Source organism: Phacochoerus africanus, chromosome 14, assembly GCF_016906955.1.
Source record: "Phacochoerus africanus isolate WHEZ1 chromosome 14, ROS_Pafr_v1, whole genome shotgun sequence".
NCBI lineage: Eukaryota > Metazoa > Chordata > Mammalia > Artiodactyla > Suidae > Phacochoerus > Phacochoerus africanus.
Genome location: NC_062557.1, coordinates 47,987,289 through 48,006,868, shown reverse-complemented (window position 1 = coordinate 48,006,868; position 19,580 = coordinate 47,987,289). Strand labels below are relative to the sequence as shown.

Below are 19,580 nucleotides of genomic sequence, written 5' to 3'. Positions count from 1 at the left end.
GTGAGTCGCACCGCCCAGCTCCTGGGCCGGGCCTGCCCGCCCCGCCTCCCTCTCCTCCTCCCCGCTCAGTTCGCGGTGCTCCGGAGCCCCCGCCCCTTCCCCCAACAGTGGGGGCGGGGGCCGAGGGCGGTCCCTCCCCGCTCTACCTGCCGGAGAGCCGGTGTGGGGTCGGGCTCTGCCAGCTTCGGCCCCTCGGGGAGAGCCCAGCCCGAGTTTCTGCCTCCGCCCCTTTCTCTCGGCGAAGGTGACTGTTCTCCGTTGCCCCAGCCCTCTCACAGCAGCCCGCGGATTCCCAGCCGTCAGGGGACGCGGAAAGGAGTGGGGCCGGGGTCTGGTGGCGGCCCTCGGGAGACTATGGTTCCCTGAGGAATCTTCCCCAGGCCTGCCCTTTAGCGTTGGAGAGAAGGAGCTGGCGACATCGAGGAGAAAGGTTTAACAGCTTGGGACTTCCTTGCTGAACTTTTTCCCCTCAAGGCAGGCTTCTGAAGGCTGCGCCACGGGAGGGGTCCAGCACCTCAGAGAGCTGACTCTACGCTGGTGTGGCCTTGGCATGTGTGGGGGCAAAGAGAATGTTCAGCGTGCAAGTTAGACGTCTCCATCAACACCACGAAAGCTCCAAGGAAGATATTAGTGTCTCATCTCTCCTTGGTTAGGTAGTGGAGTTAGTAGCCTGGTAGATACGCTTCTGCAGGCTTGTGGCCGAAGTCTGTGAAATTGGTTTTCATTGGTCACCTGAATTGGATTATTCAGGTTGTTTTCTCCCTCAGCTCTGGAAAGACTAGTGGCTCTTCTCCCCAGTCTCCCCCTTCCCTTAAGTTATTACTAAGGCTGCTGAGCATGAGCTATTCTGGACTTAGACTGCTTTACCTTTATTATTCATACTGGATGAAGCAGTCCTTTGAACTTATGAAAATACTGAAGCAGTATCTTAAATTTCAGAGTTTTGGATTTTTTTTCTGTTCCAGATGTGTTACCCTCATGGGCGTAAATGCTGGAGCATGTGATCCCTTTATGAACTTGTTTGCACTGGTGTTTATAGAACAATACTAGGTTTTTCTATAACATTCCATTTTGAGTCCGCTGTAATCTCGCTAATTCCGGTTAAGTTCCCCACCCAACAGTTTAGTGGCTGTTTCTTGTAGACTGTCCCCTCAACAGAGAAAGGTAACATACAAAAAGTAGATACTTGCTTATCTGGCATTCTGTAAGTTCCTGGAGCCTGGAGAGTGGTGTCTAAAGTCCTGTACTCTTATTCTTGAATGCCCCAGTCCTTGGTATCTTGAGAGCATGTCACAATACTTCCATCATTCTCCAGGGAAAACTCCCTTATGGAATTTTTTTCCTTCTCATATTCCATCATCATAGTAGCAGTTAATCTCAGTATTCTAATGATGATAGTCTGAGCAGTATTTTCTTGGAATGACCTTGCTGGCTGCAGTTAGAGAGTTGGTGAGCATGAGTGGAGTTGAAGAATGTGAAAAGAACTGCTTCCTGTTTGTTTCTACAGGAGGTATGGGAGTGGGTATTAGAAATCCTAAAGAAGAGGATTGTCCTGGCCAAGTTCAGTGACTGGAGTTTCAGATTTTTTTCTCCAGAGATGTCTAGAGCTGTGGATTGTTATATGCATTCCCCCCCCCATTAATATGTTAGAAGGACTCAGCCATCCTGGAAAATTGTTAGAGGCAGAAAAAGAAAAGACCAAGATGGAGCAAAGGGCTCTATAGCAGAGAACAGTCCAATGCAAAACTGCTTAGAGATCTTTTATTCTGATAGTGATGAGGGAGTTTGGGGTCTTGTGTATCTGAATATGATTTGAATAACGCAAGAGAATATGTTTTTATTTTTCTCTTGTTTCCCTACCTCAAGTGGAGTTAGTTCCAACACAGTTAAGGTCTTAGCTTTGCCAATTGCTGAACAAATATTGTAAACCTAGTACATTTTCTGTTTCTGCAGAAATTTCCTTTCTTGTCCATCAGTATTAACATTACAATTCTTGCTTGACTTTTCTGTTACTTTAACTAGAATAACATTTTCCCCCCCTCTTCTTCCCCTCTTTTCTTCTACCTTTTCCTCCCCTCAACACTCTCTCCAACATCACAGAAAACATGAAGGAGCCCAGGCAGCGCAAAGATAACAGGCGCCCAGACCTGGAAATCTATAAGCCTGGACTTTCCCGACTAAGAAATAGACCTAAAATCAAGGAACCCTCTGGGAGTGACGAACTCAAGGATGAAACTGTTAATGACAGAGATTCTTCTACTGTTGGAGACAGTACACAGCTTATTAAAGATGTCTACAAAGACAACCAACAGCAAAATGGTCCTGTAGATGCTGAAAATATTCAGGTACAGGAGTTCTTGCCCAGGACTGTTGGACAAGAGGATCGAAGTCTTAGAATTATCAAAAGAACAAAGAAACCTGACATGCAGATCTATCAGCCTGGAAGGCGTTTGCAGACTGTTACCAAAGAATCGACTAGTAGCCGGGTAGATGAGGAAGAAATCCTCAACCAGGTGGAACAGCTGAGAGTAGAGGAAGATGAGTATAGGGGGAGTGTGAAAGAGGAGGTTGTGAGTAAACCAGACAAAGAGGAGGCAGGAAAGAGCCTAAGTGGTGACAGAGGGCGGGCTGCACAGGGAGAAAAAGGAAAGCGGATTGAAAAAGGAGAGGGTGTGAAGAAGGTGAACGATGACCTGGCTCAGGGGAAGCCAGGTTCTGCCAAGCGATATTCCCGCTCAGACAAACGAAGGAACCGCTATCGCACTTGCAGTACCAGCTCAGCCGGTAGCAACAATAGCGGCGAGGGGGCTGGCCTGACTGATAATGGAAGTCGCCGCCGCCGCCAGGATCGGACCAAGGAGAGGCCACGACTGAAGAAGCAAGTATCTATGTCCTCAACTGACTCCTTAGATGAGGACAGAATTGATGAGCCTGATGGGCCCCGGAGAAGCTCAGAAAGGAAAAAACATTTAGACAGAAGCTGGTCTGGCCGTGGAGAAGGGGAGCAGAAAAGCAATGGTAAAGAAAATCGAGGCACTCTTCGAGTTACTTTTGACGCAGAAACCATGAACAGAGATTCCCCCACGGTGAGGTCAGCCAGGGAGGATGTGGATAGGATAAAGCCAGACAAAGGCTCGAGCAGTGGGGGCAAAGGCACCGAGAAGCAGGAATCCAAAAACCTGAGACAAGAACTTCGGGGTCGTGGCCGTGGCATTCTGATTTTGCCTGCCCACACCACCCTGTCTGTCAATTCAGCCGGTTCTCCAGAGTCTACACCTTTGGGACCTCGGCTTTTATTTGGATCTGGTAGTAAGGGATCTCGGAGTTGGGGCCGAGGAGGCACCACTCGACGATTGTGGGACCCAAACAATCCTGATCAGAAACCTGCTCTAAAGAGCCAGACGCCTCAGTTACATTTCTTGGACACTGATGATGAGGTCAGCCCTACCTCTTGGGGTGACTCACGCCAGGCCCAAGCATCTTACTATAAGTTTCAAAACTCTGACAACCCCTATTATTACCCCCGGACACCAGGCCCTGCTTCCCAGTATCCTTACACAGGCTATAGCCCTCTGCAGTACCCGGTGGGCCCTACAAATGGTGTGTACCCAGCGCCTTACTACCCAGGCTACCCGACTCCAACAGGACAGTATGTTTGTAGCCCCCTCCCTGCCAGTGCCCTGAGTCCTGAGGAGATGGAGCAGCACATGAGGAACATGCAGCAGCAGGAACTACATAGGCTTCTCCGTGTGGCAGACAACCAGGAACTGCAGCTCAGCAACCTGCTTTCCAGGGACCGCATCAGTCCAGAGGGCCTGGAGAAGATGGCTCAGCTCAGGTATGGTGTGTCCCATCCTGGCCAGAGTGAAAAGGGGGTAAGTTGGAGGTGGGTTCAGGCTCCGATGGCTGAGGAAGCTAGAGACCTCTCAGGTGAGCTGCTGGGTGTTATCTCCCTTTCACATCAATCTTTGTAAGGGAGGGGGAGTTGGAAAAAGAAAAACAGAAAATTTTGTTTCTAGTCCCAGAAATTATTTTCTGCTTCCCACTTTTTCCTTAAGGGAAAAAAAAAATTTTTAAGAGCGCATAAAATCTGGATATGGAAAAGGAAAGACTTTCCGAAGTGCCAAGAAATGAACAACATGTAACTTGTGGTGAAGATTTTACTTTGGCTGTTAAATTTAGGTGGAGGCATATGGGGAAAAACTATTTTCCTAGACATAACTGTCTCTAGAATGATATTCTGCTGTGCAGAATGGAGACTAGACTGAGTCTATACCTGGTGGCATTTTGGATTTCCTGCCAAGGAAGGTGTTAATTTGTAGGAACCTTAGATCTTGGGTCTAGGCTCTCCTGTAGTTTATTTGGAGCTAGAAGTTGCATGTATTTTATTCCAGAGTTGAACTGCTGCAGCTATATGAGCGCTGTATTCTATTAGATATTGAGTTCTCTGATCATCAGAATGTGGATCAGATCCTGTGGAAGAATGCTTTCTATCAGGTGATTGAGAAGTTCAGGCAGCTTCTCAAGGATCCGAATGTTGAGAACCCAGAACAGATTCGGAACAGACTTTTGGAGCTCTTGGATGAGGTAAACCATCATCTTTGTGTCCTCAGGATAAAGGCTTCAGCATCCTTTAGATGGCTTTTTACCACTCGAAATACTGTATAATAGAAAATGACTGCAAACTGTATGCTTTTTTCTTTCTTAAAATTTTATTTTATTTTGTATGCTTTTTTCTTGGGTTTAGGCTTACACTACCTCTTTTGCGTCCTTAAGACTATAACTTACTGAGTTTTAAGCTCAGAAGCTTTATGAATGCAGGAGTGTGTGTGTGTGTGTGTGTGTGTGTGTGTGTGTGTGTATATGTGTTCAGACCTTTAAAACCATGGAAAAGCTTATGCTGTCAAATTGTCTTGTGCTTACTGTTGGCCACTAAATACTGTATATGCCCCCTCTTTTTAAATGGCTGCACCTGAGGCATATGGAACTTCCTGGCCAGGGATTGAATCTGAGCTGCTGCTGCAACCTACCCTGCAGGTGGGGCAACACCAGATCCTTTAACCTAAGGCACCACGGTGGGAATGCCTTTGCCTCCGTTTATGTCAGGTGACTGAGTATTAGCAGAACTGTGAAAGGGTCACTTGCCTCAGTTTCTGATGGGTAGATTGGATCCGAACAGGTTGACTTAGCTGATCCTTACTTTTTCTCTTTATAGGGTAGCGACTTCTTTGATAGTTTGCTTCAGAAGCTGCAAGTTACTTACAAGTTCAAGCTGGAGGACTACATGGATGGTCTTGCCATTCGCAGCAAGCCATTACGGAAGACAGTAAGTTAGCTTCTTTATCATAAATTTATTCATCCATTTATTTGGTGTTAGTTATATGCTAGGCCTTGTTGAGGATACAAGAATGAAAGATACAGTCCTGTGGGGAACAGACCTCTTAAACCAACAATTACAACAGTATAAGTACTATAATGGTGGCATATATAGAGTGTTGAAGGGGAATAGAAGGAATTAGATCTGATTTAGACTAATTCCTAAGTCTAGGGTCAAGGAAGCCTTCTTAGAAACTGTGAGGTTGAATTTTGAAACATGACTAAGAGTGGAAGGGGCAGTTTTGATCCAGTGAGAGAACCACAACTTGTTAGGAAAGTGTACAGCGTGCTGATGGCTGTAATGTGGATTGGGCTGTTGGAGGAGGTAAAGCTAATGAGGTCAGAAGGGGTGGACCATAAACTCTTATATGCCATGCTGAAGAGTTTGGACTTTTTCCTGAAAGCAGTGAGAAGCCACTGATTGATTTTCAGGAAATGGATAGCATAGATTTGTTCTTAGAACCAGTCACTCTGGTAAATGGATGAGTTTGGGAAAGAGTGGAGATGGGGGAGGTGGAGAAGAGGAGACAGACTGGAAAGATACAAGGGAAGTAGAATTGAATTGCTGGCAGGTTGTGTGTGAATGATGCGACTGGAGGCGTGGAGCATCCCAGTAGTCTCCCATCCTGTGCCCTAGGAGAGTGGCTGGGCAGGAAGATGTTAGTTCAGTTTTGGGTAAGCTTAGGTGGAGGAGCTGGAAAACGAACACATGAATGTGCTGGTCTGTCTGGAGCTCAGGTGAAAGAATTGGGCTGGTGATATAGATTCAGAAGTCATCCATGTATAGGTGATGGTTGAAGTAAAAGTTGAGAAACTGGGAAGGCTAGCCAGAGAGCAGAGGGTCATATTTTAAGGTGGTGGTGGGTAAAAGTGTCAAGTGCTAAAAAATCCTCAAATGTTAAGATTACTAAAAAATTGGAGTTCCCTTCGTGGCTCAGTGGTTAATGAATCTGACTAGGAACCATGAGGTTTCGGGTTTGATCCCTGGCCTTGCTCAGTGGGTTAAGGATCCGGGGTTGCTGTAAGCTGTGGTGTAGGTTGCAGACGCAGCTCGGATCCCAAGTTGCCGTGGCTCTGGCCTGGACCAGCGGCTATGGCTCCAATTAGACCCCTAGCCTGGGAACCTTCATATGCTATGGAATCGGCCCTAGAAAAAGCAAAAAGACCGAAAAAAAAAAAAAAAAAAGAAAAAGATTGCTAAAAAATATCTCTTGGGGAGTTCCCGTCGTGGCGCAGTGGTTAACGAATCCGACTAGGAACCATGAGGTTGCGGGTTCGGTCCCTGCCCTTGCTCAGTGGGTTAAGGATCCGGCGTTGCCGTGAGCTGTGGTGTAGGTTGCAGACGCGGCTTGGATCCCGAGTTGCTGTGGCTCTGGCGTAGGCCAGTGGCTACAGCTCCGATTAGACCCCTAGCCTGGGAACCTCCATATGCCGCAGGAGCGGCCCAAGAAATAGCAACAACAACAACAACAATAACAACAACAAAAGACAAAAAAAAAAATCTGTTGGGTTGGATGACCTTATCACAGGTTATTTTAGTTGGAAAAGATGGAAACCAGATTGTAGTGAATGAGAACTGGGGCAGCAGATACAATGAGAGGGTAATTTAGACTGCTTTTTTAAGAATCTTGGCTGTGGAGGCAAGGAAGGAAGATAGAAGTTAAAAGACAGTGTTAAGAGAAGTTTGTTTTTAAGCTTAGAGAGACTTTAGTGTATTATTTATATGTTGAGAGGAAAGGACTAGGGGAGAGAAGAGGTTAAATATTCATTAGAGAGAGCAGTGTGCTTTGTGGAACAGAGGCTTCCTTTTGCCTTTCTGTTCCTTCTAATGAATCGCTGTGCACAAGCTCTGTTACTCATCAACAGGTATCTGTTGAGTCCCTCCTGAATGCCAGGAGCCACTCCAGGCACAGGTAATTCAGTGTGGAACAAGAACGCCATGGTCCCAGCTCTCCCTGTTTAGAGTTTGATTAAGGATGAGTCAAGATGTTGGATTAGTAATTGCAGGTGCAGTGACTTCTGCAAAGGATGTTGTGCGGCTGTTCTCTAAAGGGTTCCGAGGATCAGAGAGGTCTGAGGAAGTCATAGCTAAGCTGAGGCTGAAGACCCGAGATGTCAGCCAGGTGAAACGTGTATGTGAAGATGTGAGAACTACGACTTTCTAGGGGAAGGAAGCGGAATATGTGAAGGTCCTGAAGTGGGAGAAGCACCATGTGTTGGGGGAACTGAGGAAAGCCTAGTCTGACGGAGGCACAGAGAGTGAGAGGGGAAGTGGTGCTGGAAAGGTGAGCAGAGGCTGCGTCTTCTAGGACTTTATGTGGAGGACGGTAAGAGGCTTTGGCCGAATTTGTTTTTTTTTTTTTTTTACTTACCCTCATTGAGATGGCAAAGTGGCTGCAGTAATGGAAACATACCAGTTTCCTTGGTGCTTTTATCAGTTAAATACCAAGGATTCTTGGTGTCCGTCCATTGTCCATAGACAGAATGTGTAGAGTAGTCAGGATTCTGAAGGTGTATGACCGATAGTGATGTATAATTTGCTGAGGCACACTTTTTTTTTTGCTTTTCAGGGCCGCACTTGTAGCATATGGAAGTTCCCAGGCTAGCAGTCTAATCGGAGCTACAGCTGCTGGCCTACACCACAGCCACAGCAATGCAGGATCCAAGCCGCATCTGTGACCTGCACTGCAGCTCACGGCAACACCAGATCCTTAATCTACTGAGCAAGGCCAGGGATCAAACCCGAATCCTCACAGATTCTAGTTGGGTTCATTACTGCTGAGCCACATCGGGAACTCCTTGTTTTCTTGTTGAGTGATAGATGCCAGTCCCATCAGTGAGAAAACATATGTGTAGTGTTACTCAGTCCTGGCATGTTTTAGGTGTTTGGTAAAGGGTAGCTTACTGTTTTAGAGAATTATTATTGTCTTGCAAAGAGGACGCAGTGGAGTAACAGTGCATGGTATTAACAGTTTGAGGAGAGAAAGATGATGGCAGGAAAAGAATGGGGTAAGCAGTTGTTTATATATTTATATTATATATGTATATAATATATATATATGCACATACATATGTATCACTTTTTTTTTTCTTTTTTGTCTGCCCCTTGGCATATGGAGTTCCTGGGTCAGGGATCAGATCCGAGCTGCAGTTGCGACGTATGCTGCAGCTGCAATAATGCCAGATCCTTAACCCACTGTGCAGGGCCAGGGATTGAACCTGCGTCCCATTGCTGCAGAGATGCCACTGATCCCTTTGTGCCATAGCGGGAACTCCTATGTATTATTTGTAAGGTATTTTTTACACTTATTCCTTCCAGTTTCGCTATGAACTAAGTATTTTTACATTCTAACAAAGAAACCGAGTCTCTGGGAGTTCCCGTCGTGGCTCAGTGGTTAACGAATCCCACTAGGAACCATGAGGTTGCGGGTTTGATCCCTGGCCTTTCTCAGTGGGTTAAGGATCCTGAGTTGCTCTGGCTGTGATACCTAGCCTGGGAAACTCCATATGCTGAGGGAGCAGCTCTAGAAAAAGGCAAAAAGACAAAAAAAAAAAGAAACTGAGTCCCAAAGCCTTAGTTGAAATCGCACAGCTACATGAAGAGAGAATGTTTTCCACTTGACTAGGACTGGAAATAAGAATGACGTCCTCTTCCTTTTGCCATTCTTTCTCAGTAAATTTTGCATCACATTGTTGGGTTTTTTTGTTTGTTTTGGTTTGTTTTTTGTTTGCTTTTTGCTAGTCAAGGTTAGAGTAAAAACTTTTTACTTTGTTGAAGACTCCAGGTTCCTTATTAATGCTGACTCCATCTATGTCCTTTGAGATTGAAGTTAGAGTTTCTTGTGTATATGCTACTAATTGATCATTTCTCCTGAAGGTAAAATATGCCCTGATCAGTGCCCAGCGATGTATGATTTGCCAGGGAGATATCGCTAGGTATCGGGAGCAAGCCAATGACACCGCAAACTATGGGAAAGCACGAAGGTACTGTTGTCTCTTGTTCATTGCTCCTCTTCCCTGTGTGGCTTTAAGCTAAGTTGGGCAGAAGTTCCCATGTGGTGCAGCAGTTAAGGATCTGATATTGCTGCAGCTGTGGCACAGGTGTCACTTGTGGCTCGGATTTGATTCCTGGCCTGGGAGCTTCCATGTGCCCCAGATGGGGCCAAAAAAAGAGTAACGAGCCACTTGAGCTTCCTTCTACATGTATGTCCTACAGGTGCCTCTGTTGGTCTCCGTAGTTGTGCTTTACCACGTGAGGGTTACATCTAACACTCTAGCTTAAGTAGTAAGAGGCTGTCGGGTGAAAAGTGTAGATGCAGAACTAAGATTTTTTGGACTGTTTTTTATTCCAGTTGGTACCTGAAGGCCCAGCACATTGCTCCCAAGAATGGGCGCCCCTATAACCAGTTGGCTCTGCTGGCAGTGTATACGGTAAGAAATTTTGGATAGGGAAGTATTTTGCAGGCAGTATGTTAGAAGTATGGATTTTGATAGCATCAGCTCCTGGAGCTAGATTTCATCTGGACCCTGTAATCCAAAGTATAGCCTCAAACTCCTTTTTTTTTTTTTTTTCCTTTTTAAGGCCGCCCTTGCAGCATATGGAGGTTCCCAGGCTAGGTGTCGAATTGGAGCTATAGCTGCCAGAGTGTGCCACAGCCACAGCAATACCAGATCTGAGCCGCGTCTTCGACCTATACCACGGCTCATGGCAATGCCAGATCCTTAGCCTACTGAGCAGGGCCAGGGAGCGAACCTGAATCCTCATGGTTCCTAGTTGGATTTGTTTCCACTGTGCCATGAGGGGAACTCATTTTGTTACTGTTACTTTCAGAGGTAAGTTGTCAGGGATCCTTCGCTTCAGTTGATACTGCTTTCACTGCATTTAAGTTCCTAGGGGATTGATTATACACTGGCCAAACATCGGTCTTAGGGTTTTTGTTTGTTTTATTTTTCTGTTTTTTTATTATTAAAAAAAAAGGTTTGTTTTGGAGTTTCTGCTGTGCACAGTGGATTAAGAATCCAACTGCAGTGGCTTGCGTCACTGCAGAGGCTACCCCCAGCCTGGTGCAGTGGGTTGAAGGATCTGGTGTTGCTGCAGCTGTGGCATAGGTCAAAGCTGTGGCTTGGATTCAGTCCCTGGCCTGGGGACTTCCATATGCTGCAGGTGCTGCCATTAAAGAAAATTTTTTTTTTAATTTTTAAAGTATAGTTGATTTATAATGTTGTGCCAATTGTTCCTGTACAGCAAAGTGACTCAGTTTTACATTTAGGTACATTCTTTTTTTAATATTCTCTTCCATCATGGTCTATCCCAAGAGACTGGATATAGTTCCCTGTGCTGTACAGTAGGACCTCATTGCTTATCCATTCTAAATAGAATAGTTTGCATCTGCTAACCCGAAACTCCCAGTCCATCCCACTCCTCCTCCAAACCCCTTGGCAACCACAAGTCTAATCTCTGTGTCTGTGAGTCTGTTTCTGTTTTGTCTTTTTTTTTTTTTTGCCATTTCTTGGGCCGCTCCCTCGGCACATGGAGGTTCCCAGGCTAGGGGTCGAATCGGAGCTGTAGCCGCCAGCCTACGCCAGAGCCATGGCAACGCGGGATCCGAGCCGTGTCTGCAACCTACACCACAGCTCACGGCAACGCCGGATCGTTAACCCACTGAGCAAGGCCAGGGATTGAACCTGCAACCTCATGGTTCCTGGTCAGATTTGTTAACCACTGAGTCACGACGGGAACTCCTGTTTCTGTTTTGTAGATAGGTTCATTTGTGCCTTATTTTAGATTTCACATATAAGTGACATCATGTGGTATTTGTCTTATTCTTTCTCACTTCATTTAGTGTGATAATCTCTCATTGCATCAAACATCACTCTGTTTTTGATCAAGGCTTCTGCTCTGATTCTGCCTTATTTCCCTTCCCTAGGTTGAACTAGGATACTCATTTCTAGAAGGAAAATGAGAAGGCTCCCTTTACTTTAAGGCTCTCCCCCTTAAAGTCTTCAACTAGCCCTAAGTACATCCTTCCTTCCTTTCCCCAGATCATCATCCCCTTATTCATCTTAGCTTTTCACTTGGAGTCGTCTAAGCAGAAGCACAGGAAGTGCCAAATTGTACCTCTCTAGATCTTACCAGCGTTCTCTAAATGTGGCTCTAACATTGAGCTTTGGGAGCTGATGGAGCCTTTATTTATTTATTTGTTTGTCTATTATTTATTTATTTAGGGCTGCACCCATGGCATATGGAAGTTCCCAGGCTAGGGGTCAAATCCGGAGCTACAGCTGCCAGCCTAGACTGCAGCCACAGCAACACAGTATCTAAGCTGAATTTGCAAGCTATACCACAGCTCACCACAACACTAGATCCTTAACCCACTGAGCAAGGCCAGGGATCAAACCTGCATCCTCCTGGACACTAGTCTGGTTTGTTACTGCTGAGCTACAACGGGAATACCAGATGGAGCCTTTACTAAGGAAGTTGACTTCAAGGGGCTAATGGTAGTGACCAAAAGTTTAAGTATAAGAAGCAGCCAACATGGTCACTAGAAGGGAGAGTTTCCTTTTTTTTTTTTTAAAAGGGCTGCACCCTCAGTATGTGGAAGTTCCCAGGCTTGGGGTTAAATCGGAGATATAGCTGTAGGACTGTGCCATAGCCACAGCAACATTGGATCCGAGCCGAATCTGCTATGTACACCACAGCTCATGGCAGCACTGGATCGCAACCCACTGAGCAAGGCCAGGGATTGAACCTGTATTCTCATTGGATACTAGTCAGATTCATTTCCGCTGCGCCACAGTGGGAACTCCCAGAGAGAGTTTCTTAATGCTGTCAGATTCATTGTCCGAAGAAGCAATGTTTGAATTAATATTTTTTTCTTCTTTGCAAAAAATTAATAATCTTTTTTTTTTTTTTGCTTTTTAGGGCCCCGCCTGTGGCATATGGAGGTTTTCAGGCTAGGGGTCTAATTGGAGCTGTTGCTGCCAGCCTATGCCATAGCCACAGCAATGCTCTCTGCAAAGATTTAGACAAATTCTTAATTATGGATTGAAATTGATCAAATAATGTGGTTTACAAATACACTTTCTATTTTTTTGGGGGGGGGTCTTTTTAGGGCTGTATCTGCGGCATATAGAGGTTCCCAGGCTAGGGGTTGAATTGGAACCATAGCTGCCACCCTACACCACAGCTCACAGCAACCCACCGAGAAAGGCCAGGGATCCACCCTGTGTCCTCATGGATACTGGTCGGGTTTGTTAACCACTGAGCCATCATGGGAATTCCTACAAACACACTTTCTTCAGAATCTGTTGAATCTCTCTCTCTCTGCTTTTTGCCTTTGTTTGTCCTGTTCTCTTTGTGATGTGTTGGTTTTTTTTTTTTTTGTCTTTTTGCTATTTCTTTGGGCCACTCCCACGGTATATGGAGGTTCCCAGGCGAGGGGTCCAATTGGAGCTGTAGCCACCGGCCTACGCCAGAGCCACAGCAATGTCGGATTCGAGCCTCGTCTGCGACCTACACTGCAGCTCACGGTAATGCCAGATCCTTAACCCACTGAGCAAGGCCAGGAATTGAACCCAAAACCTCATGAGCCACAATGGGAACTCTGAGATTTTTTTTTTTTATTACCCGTTTCTGTGGCTTTATTTTTCTCTCCCGTTTATTATCCATCTTCTATTTTTTCTTTTGTCTCTTTTCTTCTCTCCTTTTCCAGTTTTTTTTTATTTATAATCATCGAACAAATTGTTATCTTTCTTGTTAATTAGAAAATATATTTAAATAAATTTTCCCCCAGTGGCTTTTTTTTTTAATTTTTAAATTAAATTTTTTTTCTTTGTCTTTTGTCCTTTTTAGGGCCATACCTGCAGCATTTGGAGGTTCTCAGGCTAGGGGTAGAATCGGAACTACAGCTGCCCCCTCAATAGCTTTTAAAAAAATTATTGTGGTAAAATTCATGTTACATAAAATTAACCATTAATTATTTGTATGGTTCAGTGGCACTTAGTACATTAACAGTATTGTGTAACCATCACTTTATTTCCAAGACATTTTTCATCACCCTAAAAGGAAACCCCATACCAGTTACTCCCTATTCCTCCCTCCCTGTATCCCCTTGCAACCACTGGTCTGCTTTCTGTCTTTGGATTCACCTTTTCTGGATGTTTCATATAAATGGAATTGTGCAATATGTGACCTTTTATGTCTGGCTTCTTTTATTTAGCATAAAATTTTTGAGGTTCGTCCATGTTGTAGCATGTATTACTACTTCATTTTCATGACTGATAATATTCCTTTGTATGGATACACCATGTTTTATTTATTCATTCATCAGTTGATGGACGTTTTGGTTTTTTCCACTTTTTAGCTGTTGTGAGTAGTGCTTTTGTCAAGTATTTGTTTGGATATCTGTTTTCACTTCTTTGGGGTCTGTACCCAGGAGTGGAATTGCTGGATCGTGTGGTAACTCTGTTTTAACTTTTTCAGGAACTGCCAAACTGTTTTTCATAGCGACTGTACCATTTTTACATTCCCACCATCAGTGTAGGAGAGTTCTAGTTTCTTCATGTTCTCACCAGCATTTGTTTTCTTTCTTCCTTTCTTTCTTTCTTTTCTTTTTTCTTCTTCTTTTTTTTAATATTGTGACCAACCTAGTGCGTATGAAGTGATATCTTATTGTGGGTTCCCTCCTCCCTACTTGGGGAATTTATTTTTTTCCTGTAGTATTTTTTCTTTTTTGGGGGCTAGTTTTAGCTTACAGAAAAATTGAGCAGAAAGTACAGAGATTTCCCATACATGTCCGCAATTCTCAGTTTTCCCTGTTACTAACATTTTGAATTAGTATAGTACATTTGTTAGCAATTGATGGGCTGGAATACAGATGTTATAATTAAAGGCTGTAGTTTCCGTTAGGGTTCACATTTACTGTTGTACACTCTGTGGTTTTTAACAAATGTATAATGACATGTGTCTATCATACCAAATGTTTTCACTGCTCTAAAAATGCCCTGTGCTCTACCCTCTATCTCTTCATCCCTTTTCCTTTCCTTGAAACTCTGGAGTCATTGATATTTTTACTGTCTCTAGTTTTGCCTTTTCCAGAATGTCATACAGTCAGAACCATACAATGTGTAGCTTCTTTCACTTGGCATTTAGGGTTATTTTTGTGGCTTGATAGCTCTTTTCTTTTCTATTTTTTGGCCGTGCCCATGTCACGTGGAAGTTCCTGGGCCAGGGATTGAACCCAAGCTACAGTAGTGACCCAGGCAAGCGACAATGTTGGATCCTTAGCTCACTGTGCCTCAAGAACTCCAACAGCTCTTTTCTTTTATTGTCTTCTCTTAAGGTTTTTATTTTTTCTGTTGTAGTTGATTTACAATGTTGTGTCAATTTCTTCTGTACTTTTATTGTTGAGTAACACTCCATTGTATATTCGAATGTACCGCAGTTTATTCATTCTCCTGTTGAAGGACATCCTGGTTGTTTCCAAGTTTTGACTATTATTAATAAAAATGCTATAAACATTTGTATGCACATTTGTGTGGACATAAGTTTTCAGCTCACTTGGGTAGATACTTAGGAGTGTGTTGCTTCTATATATAGTTTTGGAAGAAACTGCCAAAGTGTCTTCTGAAGTAGCTGTACGATTTTGTATTCCTACCAGCAGTGGATGAGAGTTCCTATTGCTCTGCCTACTCATCAGCCTTCGGTGTTGTCAGTGTTCTGGATTCTGCTCATTCTAATAGGTGTGCAGTGATATCTTGTTTTAACTTGCAATTCCTTAATGACATATGATGTAGAGCATCTTTTCATATGTTTTTTTACAGTCTGTGTATCTTTTGGTTAGGTGTCTGTTTAGACCCCCCCCCCCCCTTTTAAGGGCCACACCTGCCACATACGGAGATTCCCAGGCTAGGGGTCCAGTTGGAGCTGTAGCTCCCAGCCTACACCACAGCCACAGCCACGCCAGATCCGAGAGCTGTGTCTGAGACCTACATCACAGCTCACAGCAACGCCAGATCCTTAACCCACTGAGCAAGGCCAGGGATCGAACCTATATCCTCATGGATGCTAGTCAGATTTATTTACACTGAGCCATGATGGGAATTCCTAGACTCCATTTTTATTTTTATTTTTGTATTAAAAATTTTTTTGTGTGTTTGGAATTTCCCATTGTGGCTCAGCGGGTTAAGAACCTGACTAGTATCCATGAGGATGCAGGTTTGATCCCTGGCCTCGCTTAGTGGGTTAAGGATCTGGCGTTGCAATGAGCCGTGGTGTAGTTCCCACGAGTGGCTGGGATCGAGCATCACTGTGGCTGTGGTGTAGGCCGGTGGCTGCAACTCTGATTTGACCCCCAGCCTGGGAACTTCCATATGCTGAGGGTGCGCCCTCCCCCCCAAAAAAAATAAAAGAAAAAAAAATACTGGTCGTGAGTTGTATCTTGATTTCAGAGATGTTAAAATGTGAAAAAATCATTGTAGAACTGATAAAGTTCAGTGTAGGCATTTCTGCTGTGGCACGTGGGTTGAGAATCCTACTGCTCAGGTCACTGAGGAGGTGTGGATTTGATCCCTGGCCTGGCACAGTAGGTTAAAGGTCTGGCATTGCCGCAGCTGCAGCTGTGGCTTGGATTCAATCCCTCATTTGGGAGCTTCCATTTGCCACAGGTATGACCATAAAATTAAAAAGAAAACACACAAAAAAGCAGTGTAAAATCAAGTGAGTGGCATAATTGAAATAGCTTTAAAGGTAGCTTCCACTTAACTGACAATCTATGTACCAGATATTTTGTTAAACTGTATGTATTATATGAATTTTAATCTTTTCAAGAGCCATATAGGTTGGGAAATATCTTCTTTTTACAAGTAAGGAAACCTTTCTAAGTTGACTTTCTCAGGGTTATACCTAAGAAATGGCAGGACCAAATTCAGACTCAGGCAGTTGATCTTAGGATGTGCGCCTTTAAGCATGCTAGATGAATGCAAGGAATTTTAAAGAGTGAGTAGATGCTGGAGAGAGAGAGAGAAGCTAGTAGTCTAGGCGCATTGTGAGACAGAGAAAAAGGTAAAGGTGTGTATGATAGAAAGATGGAAAGGCTTTTTGATATTCTTACCCCCTTTATTTCAGTGTTTTGCCTTTTTTTCTGACCCTCTTTTTTTATTTATTAATTGGTTGAAAAGGGACTTGAAGTATTTATTTGCTGAATGCATTGGATAGTAGTTTGTTTTCTTTTCTCAGTAGAGTTACTATGTTGTGAAAACATAAATTTAGGAGCCTGGCAGCCCTACGTTTAGACTTATCTGGGATTGGGCTCTGAGACTCAAGTTCCATAATGGTCCCCTTGAGCTCCTGTTTCCTCATCATGAAAATCGGAGTAATAATCCCTATGGAGTGGTTTTCTTAGGTTAGAGATAATATCTGTGAAGTGCTTATCATTTGCCTCACAGTTATGCTTAAACTATGGTATTGCCATCGTTATTAATAATTTTAAAAAATAATTAGTGGGAGTTCTCTTGTGGCACAGTGGGTTAAGGATCTGGGATTGTCACTGCCATGGCATGGTTTTGATCTCTGGCCCAGGAATTTCCACATGCCCAAGACGTGGCCAAAAAAATAAAAATAAAGAATAATTAATATGTGTTGAACATTTTCTTTCTTGAAAAACATGATTGGCTTCATATTTTGTGAGGCTTTTTATTCTTTTCTCTTGCTTCTGAGCACTTGGCTCTAAGTCTTGTAGGATGTAGTACTGGCAGGAAGAGAGCTCTGGTGTGATTGCCATGGCTTCTCCCACGGACAGCTTTCTCATTTTCTTGTTGGAATTCCTCACAGCTTGGGACACGGGTTGAGAGGGAAGGTAGGGTTTCCTGGGTCAGCTGACTCAGGCTGGAGTCGGGAGGAGAACTGGTGACTCAGTGTCTCTGACCTCTTTTGCAGAGGAGGAAGCTTGATGCTGTCTATTACTATATGCGCAGTTTAGCTGCCAGCAACCCTATCCTGACTGCCAAGGAGAGTCTCATGAGCTTGTTTGAAGAGACCAAACGAAAGGTGAGTGGGGGTGCAAGCAGAATCATTCCTTCCTAGAAGAATGTGTTTCTCTTAGTGTCTCTAAGGGAGTGACTATTCACGTCCTCGAGGGGTCCCATCAGGCTGTGCTGATGGAATGAGTCAGTCCCTGTGCAGAAGCAGCTCTTCTTTAGGAGAGCTATCCAGGGCCCTTGGGTGTACATGTTCCATAGCATCTGGTTTATAGAATTAATAACTTTTATGGACAAAACAGATGATACTCTGCTACTCTGGAGCTATGGCAAAGTCTTTACTTTTTATAGTCCTTGGGTGACAAACTTAGGTGAGAGGAGCACTTTATTGGATGAATCTCAGGAGAGTTTAAGCTTTTATGTGTGTATTCTGTACAGGCAGAACAGATGGAGAAGAAGCAACATGAAGAATTGGAACTGAGCCCTGACCAATGGCGGAAAGGAAAGAAATCTACTTTCCGGCATGTTGGAGATGACACCACTCGCCTGGAGATCTGGATTCATCCATCCCGTCCCCGGTCCTCCCAGGGCACTGAGTCTGGGAAGGATTCTGAGCAGGAGAATGGGCTGGGCAGCCTGAGCCCCAGTGATGTAAGTTCCTGAGGGTGATGTAATGAGCAAGACTAGCCAAGTAAACGTGAATGCCCCTGTACATGCAGCCATGAAGCACTGCTCAGACGTTTCCCATTAATCTCGGGCGAGGCCGATCACTTCTTGCTCCCCGAAGTTCTCCATCTCCTCCACCTTCGCTTCCTTTATCTTCGCTGTGCGCTTTCCTCTCTTACCACTATGTGGCACTGTAGAATTTAGTAAAAGTAACTTTTCTGAATGAAGATTAGCTTAGTATTGGATAAGAATTTTTTGCTGTTTTGAGTTCATAGTCACCAATATGATGCTTAGGATTCTGGGTGGGATTTTTGAAGCTAGGGTGAGGGCGCTGTAGTTGGAAAACTACAAACGGCCAGTTCATTGTGCCTTGAGAGTAAAATTTATAGAGAAAGGATGGTGAGGTGAGCCAGCACCAGACCTTGAAGAGTCATGCAATAACTAATTTGACCTTTAGCTTGAAGGTAGTAGGGAGCTATTGGGTGCTTTAAATAGGGAAATGTCAGATACGTGTTTTAGAAATATAACTCTAGGGCTTCCTGTTGTGGCTGAGTAGTAACAAACCTGACTGGTATTCACGAGGACACAGGTTTGATTCCTGGCTCCACTCAGTGGGTTAAGGATGCGGTGTTGCCGTGAGCTGCAGTGTAAGTCACAGACGTGGCTCAGATCTCGAGATGCTGTGGCTGTGGTATAGACTGGCAGCTGCAGCTCCAATTCGACCCCTTACCTGGGATCTTACATATGCCATGGGTATGGCCTTAAAAAGGACAAAAAAAAAAAAAAAAAAGAAAAGAAATATAACTGGCTGCTTTGTGAAAAGTTTTGGAGAAGAGGAAGACTAGAAATAAGAGTAGGAGGGTGCTATGGTAATCCAAGTGAGATATGAAAAGGACATGAGCCAGAAAATGACTTTGGAGATGGGGAGAAGTGGAGGGATATGAAGTATATTAATGAGGTAGACTCCAGAGGACTTGATTGGACCTGGGGGACTGAGGGATCAAAAGTGGCACCTAGGTTTCTGGTTTGAAACTAGGTAGATGATCGTCTCTTCCTTGATGTAGGGAATAATTAGGTGGGGTTGGTTTTAGGAGAAAGATGATGTTTGGTTTTGGACATACTGGAATTTCTGTAGGACATTGACATGGAGCTGTTTAGAGGCTAGCAGATGTCTGAAGCTGAGGAGCGTGAACTTGGCCAGAGATGAAAATTCTTGAAGTCATCCCATTGTAGATAGTAATGGAGTCATGAGAGAGCGTTGATTCAGCTACTTGAGGAAAAAACATAATAGTGAAGAGGTTTAAGATCTAAGAAAGAAAGGAGATCGATGTCAGGGAGACGTCTTTGCAGAGGACGAGAAAGCAATAGGATCTAGAGCACAGTGAGGAGATAGGTCTGAAAGAAGAAACATAAAAATATGTTTTTAGTGAAAACTTCAAATAATTACAGATGTGGGCAGAGTAAAATGCAGTGGTTTCTAAACTGTTGGTGAACTTTCTTGTACTTGAAGGAAAGGAGGAACAGATAATTGGGGATGAAGGTAAGTTTGTGGGTGTAGTAGG

At 44.2% G+C, this 19,580-nt stretch overlaps 1 protein-coding gene across 1 annotated transcript in view; it reads left to right on the top strand.

The window, feature by feature from the left end:
- Positions 1-19,580, top strand: part of SMG6 (SMG6 nonsense mediated mRNA decay factor) — a 216,607-nt gene that overhangs the window by 181 nt on the left and 196,846 nt on the right. Inside the window, exons 2-8 of the mRNA XM_047757942.1 lie at positions 2,101-3,838; positions 4,395-4,587; positions 5,216-5,326; positions 9,254-9,360; positions 9,729-9,807; positions 17,312-17,422; positions 17,791-18,003. Coding sequence (XP_047613898.1) covers positions 2,101-3,838; positions 4,395-4,587; positions 5,216-5,326; positions 9,254-9,360; positions 9,729-9,807; positions 17,312-17,422; positions 17,791-18,003 — 2,552 coding nt within the window. The remainder of the gene's footprint in view (positions 1-2,100; positions 3,839-4,394; positions 4,588-5,215; positions 5,327-9,253; positions 9,361-9,728; positions 9,808-17,311; positions 17,423-17,790; positions 18,004-19,580) is intronic.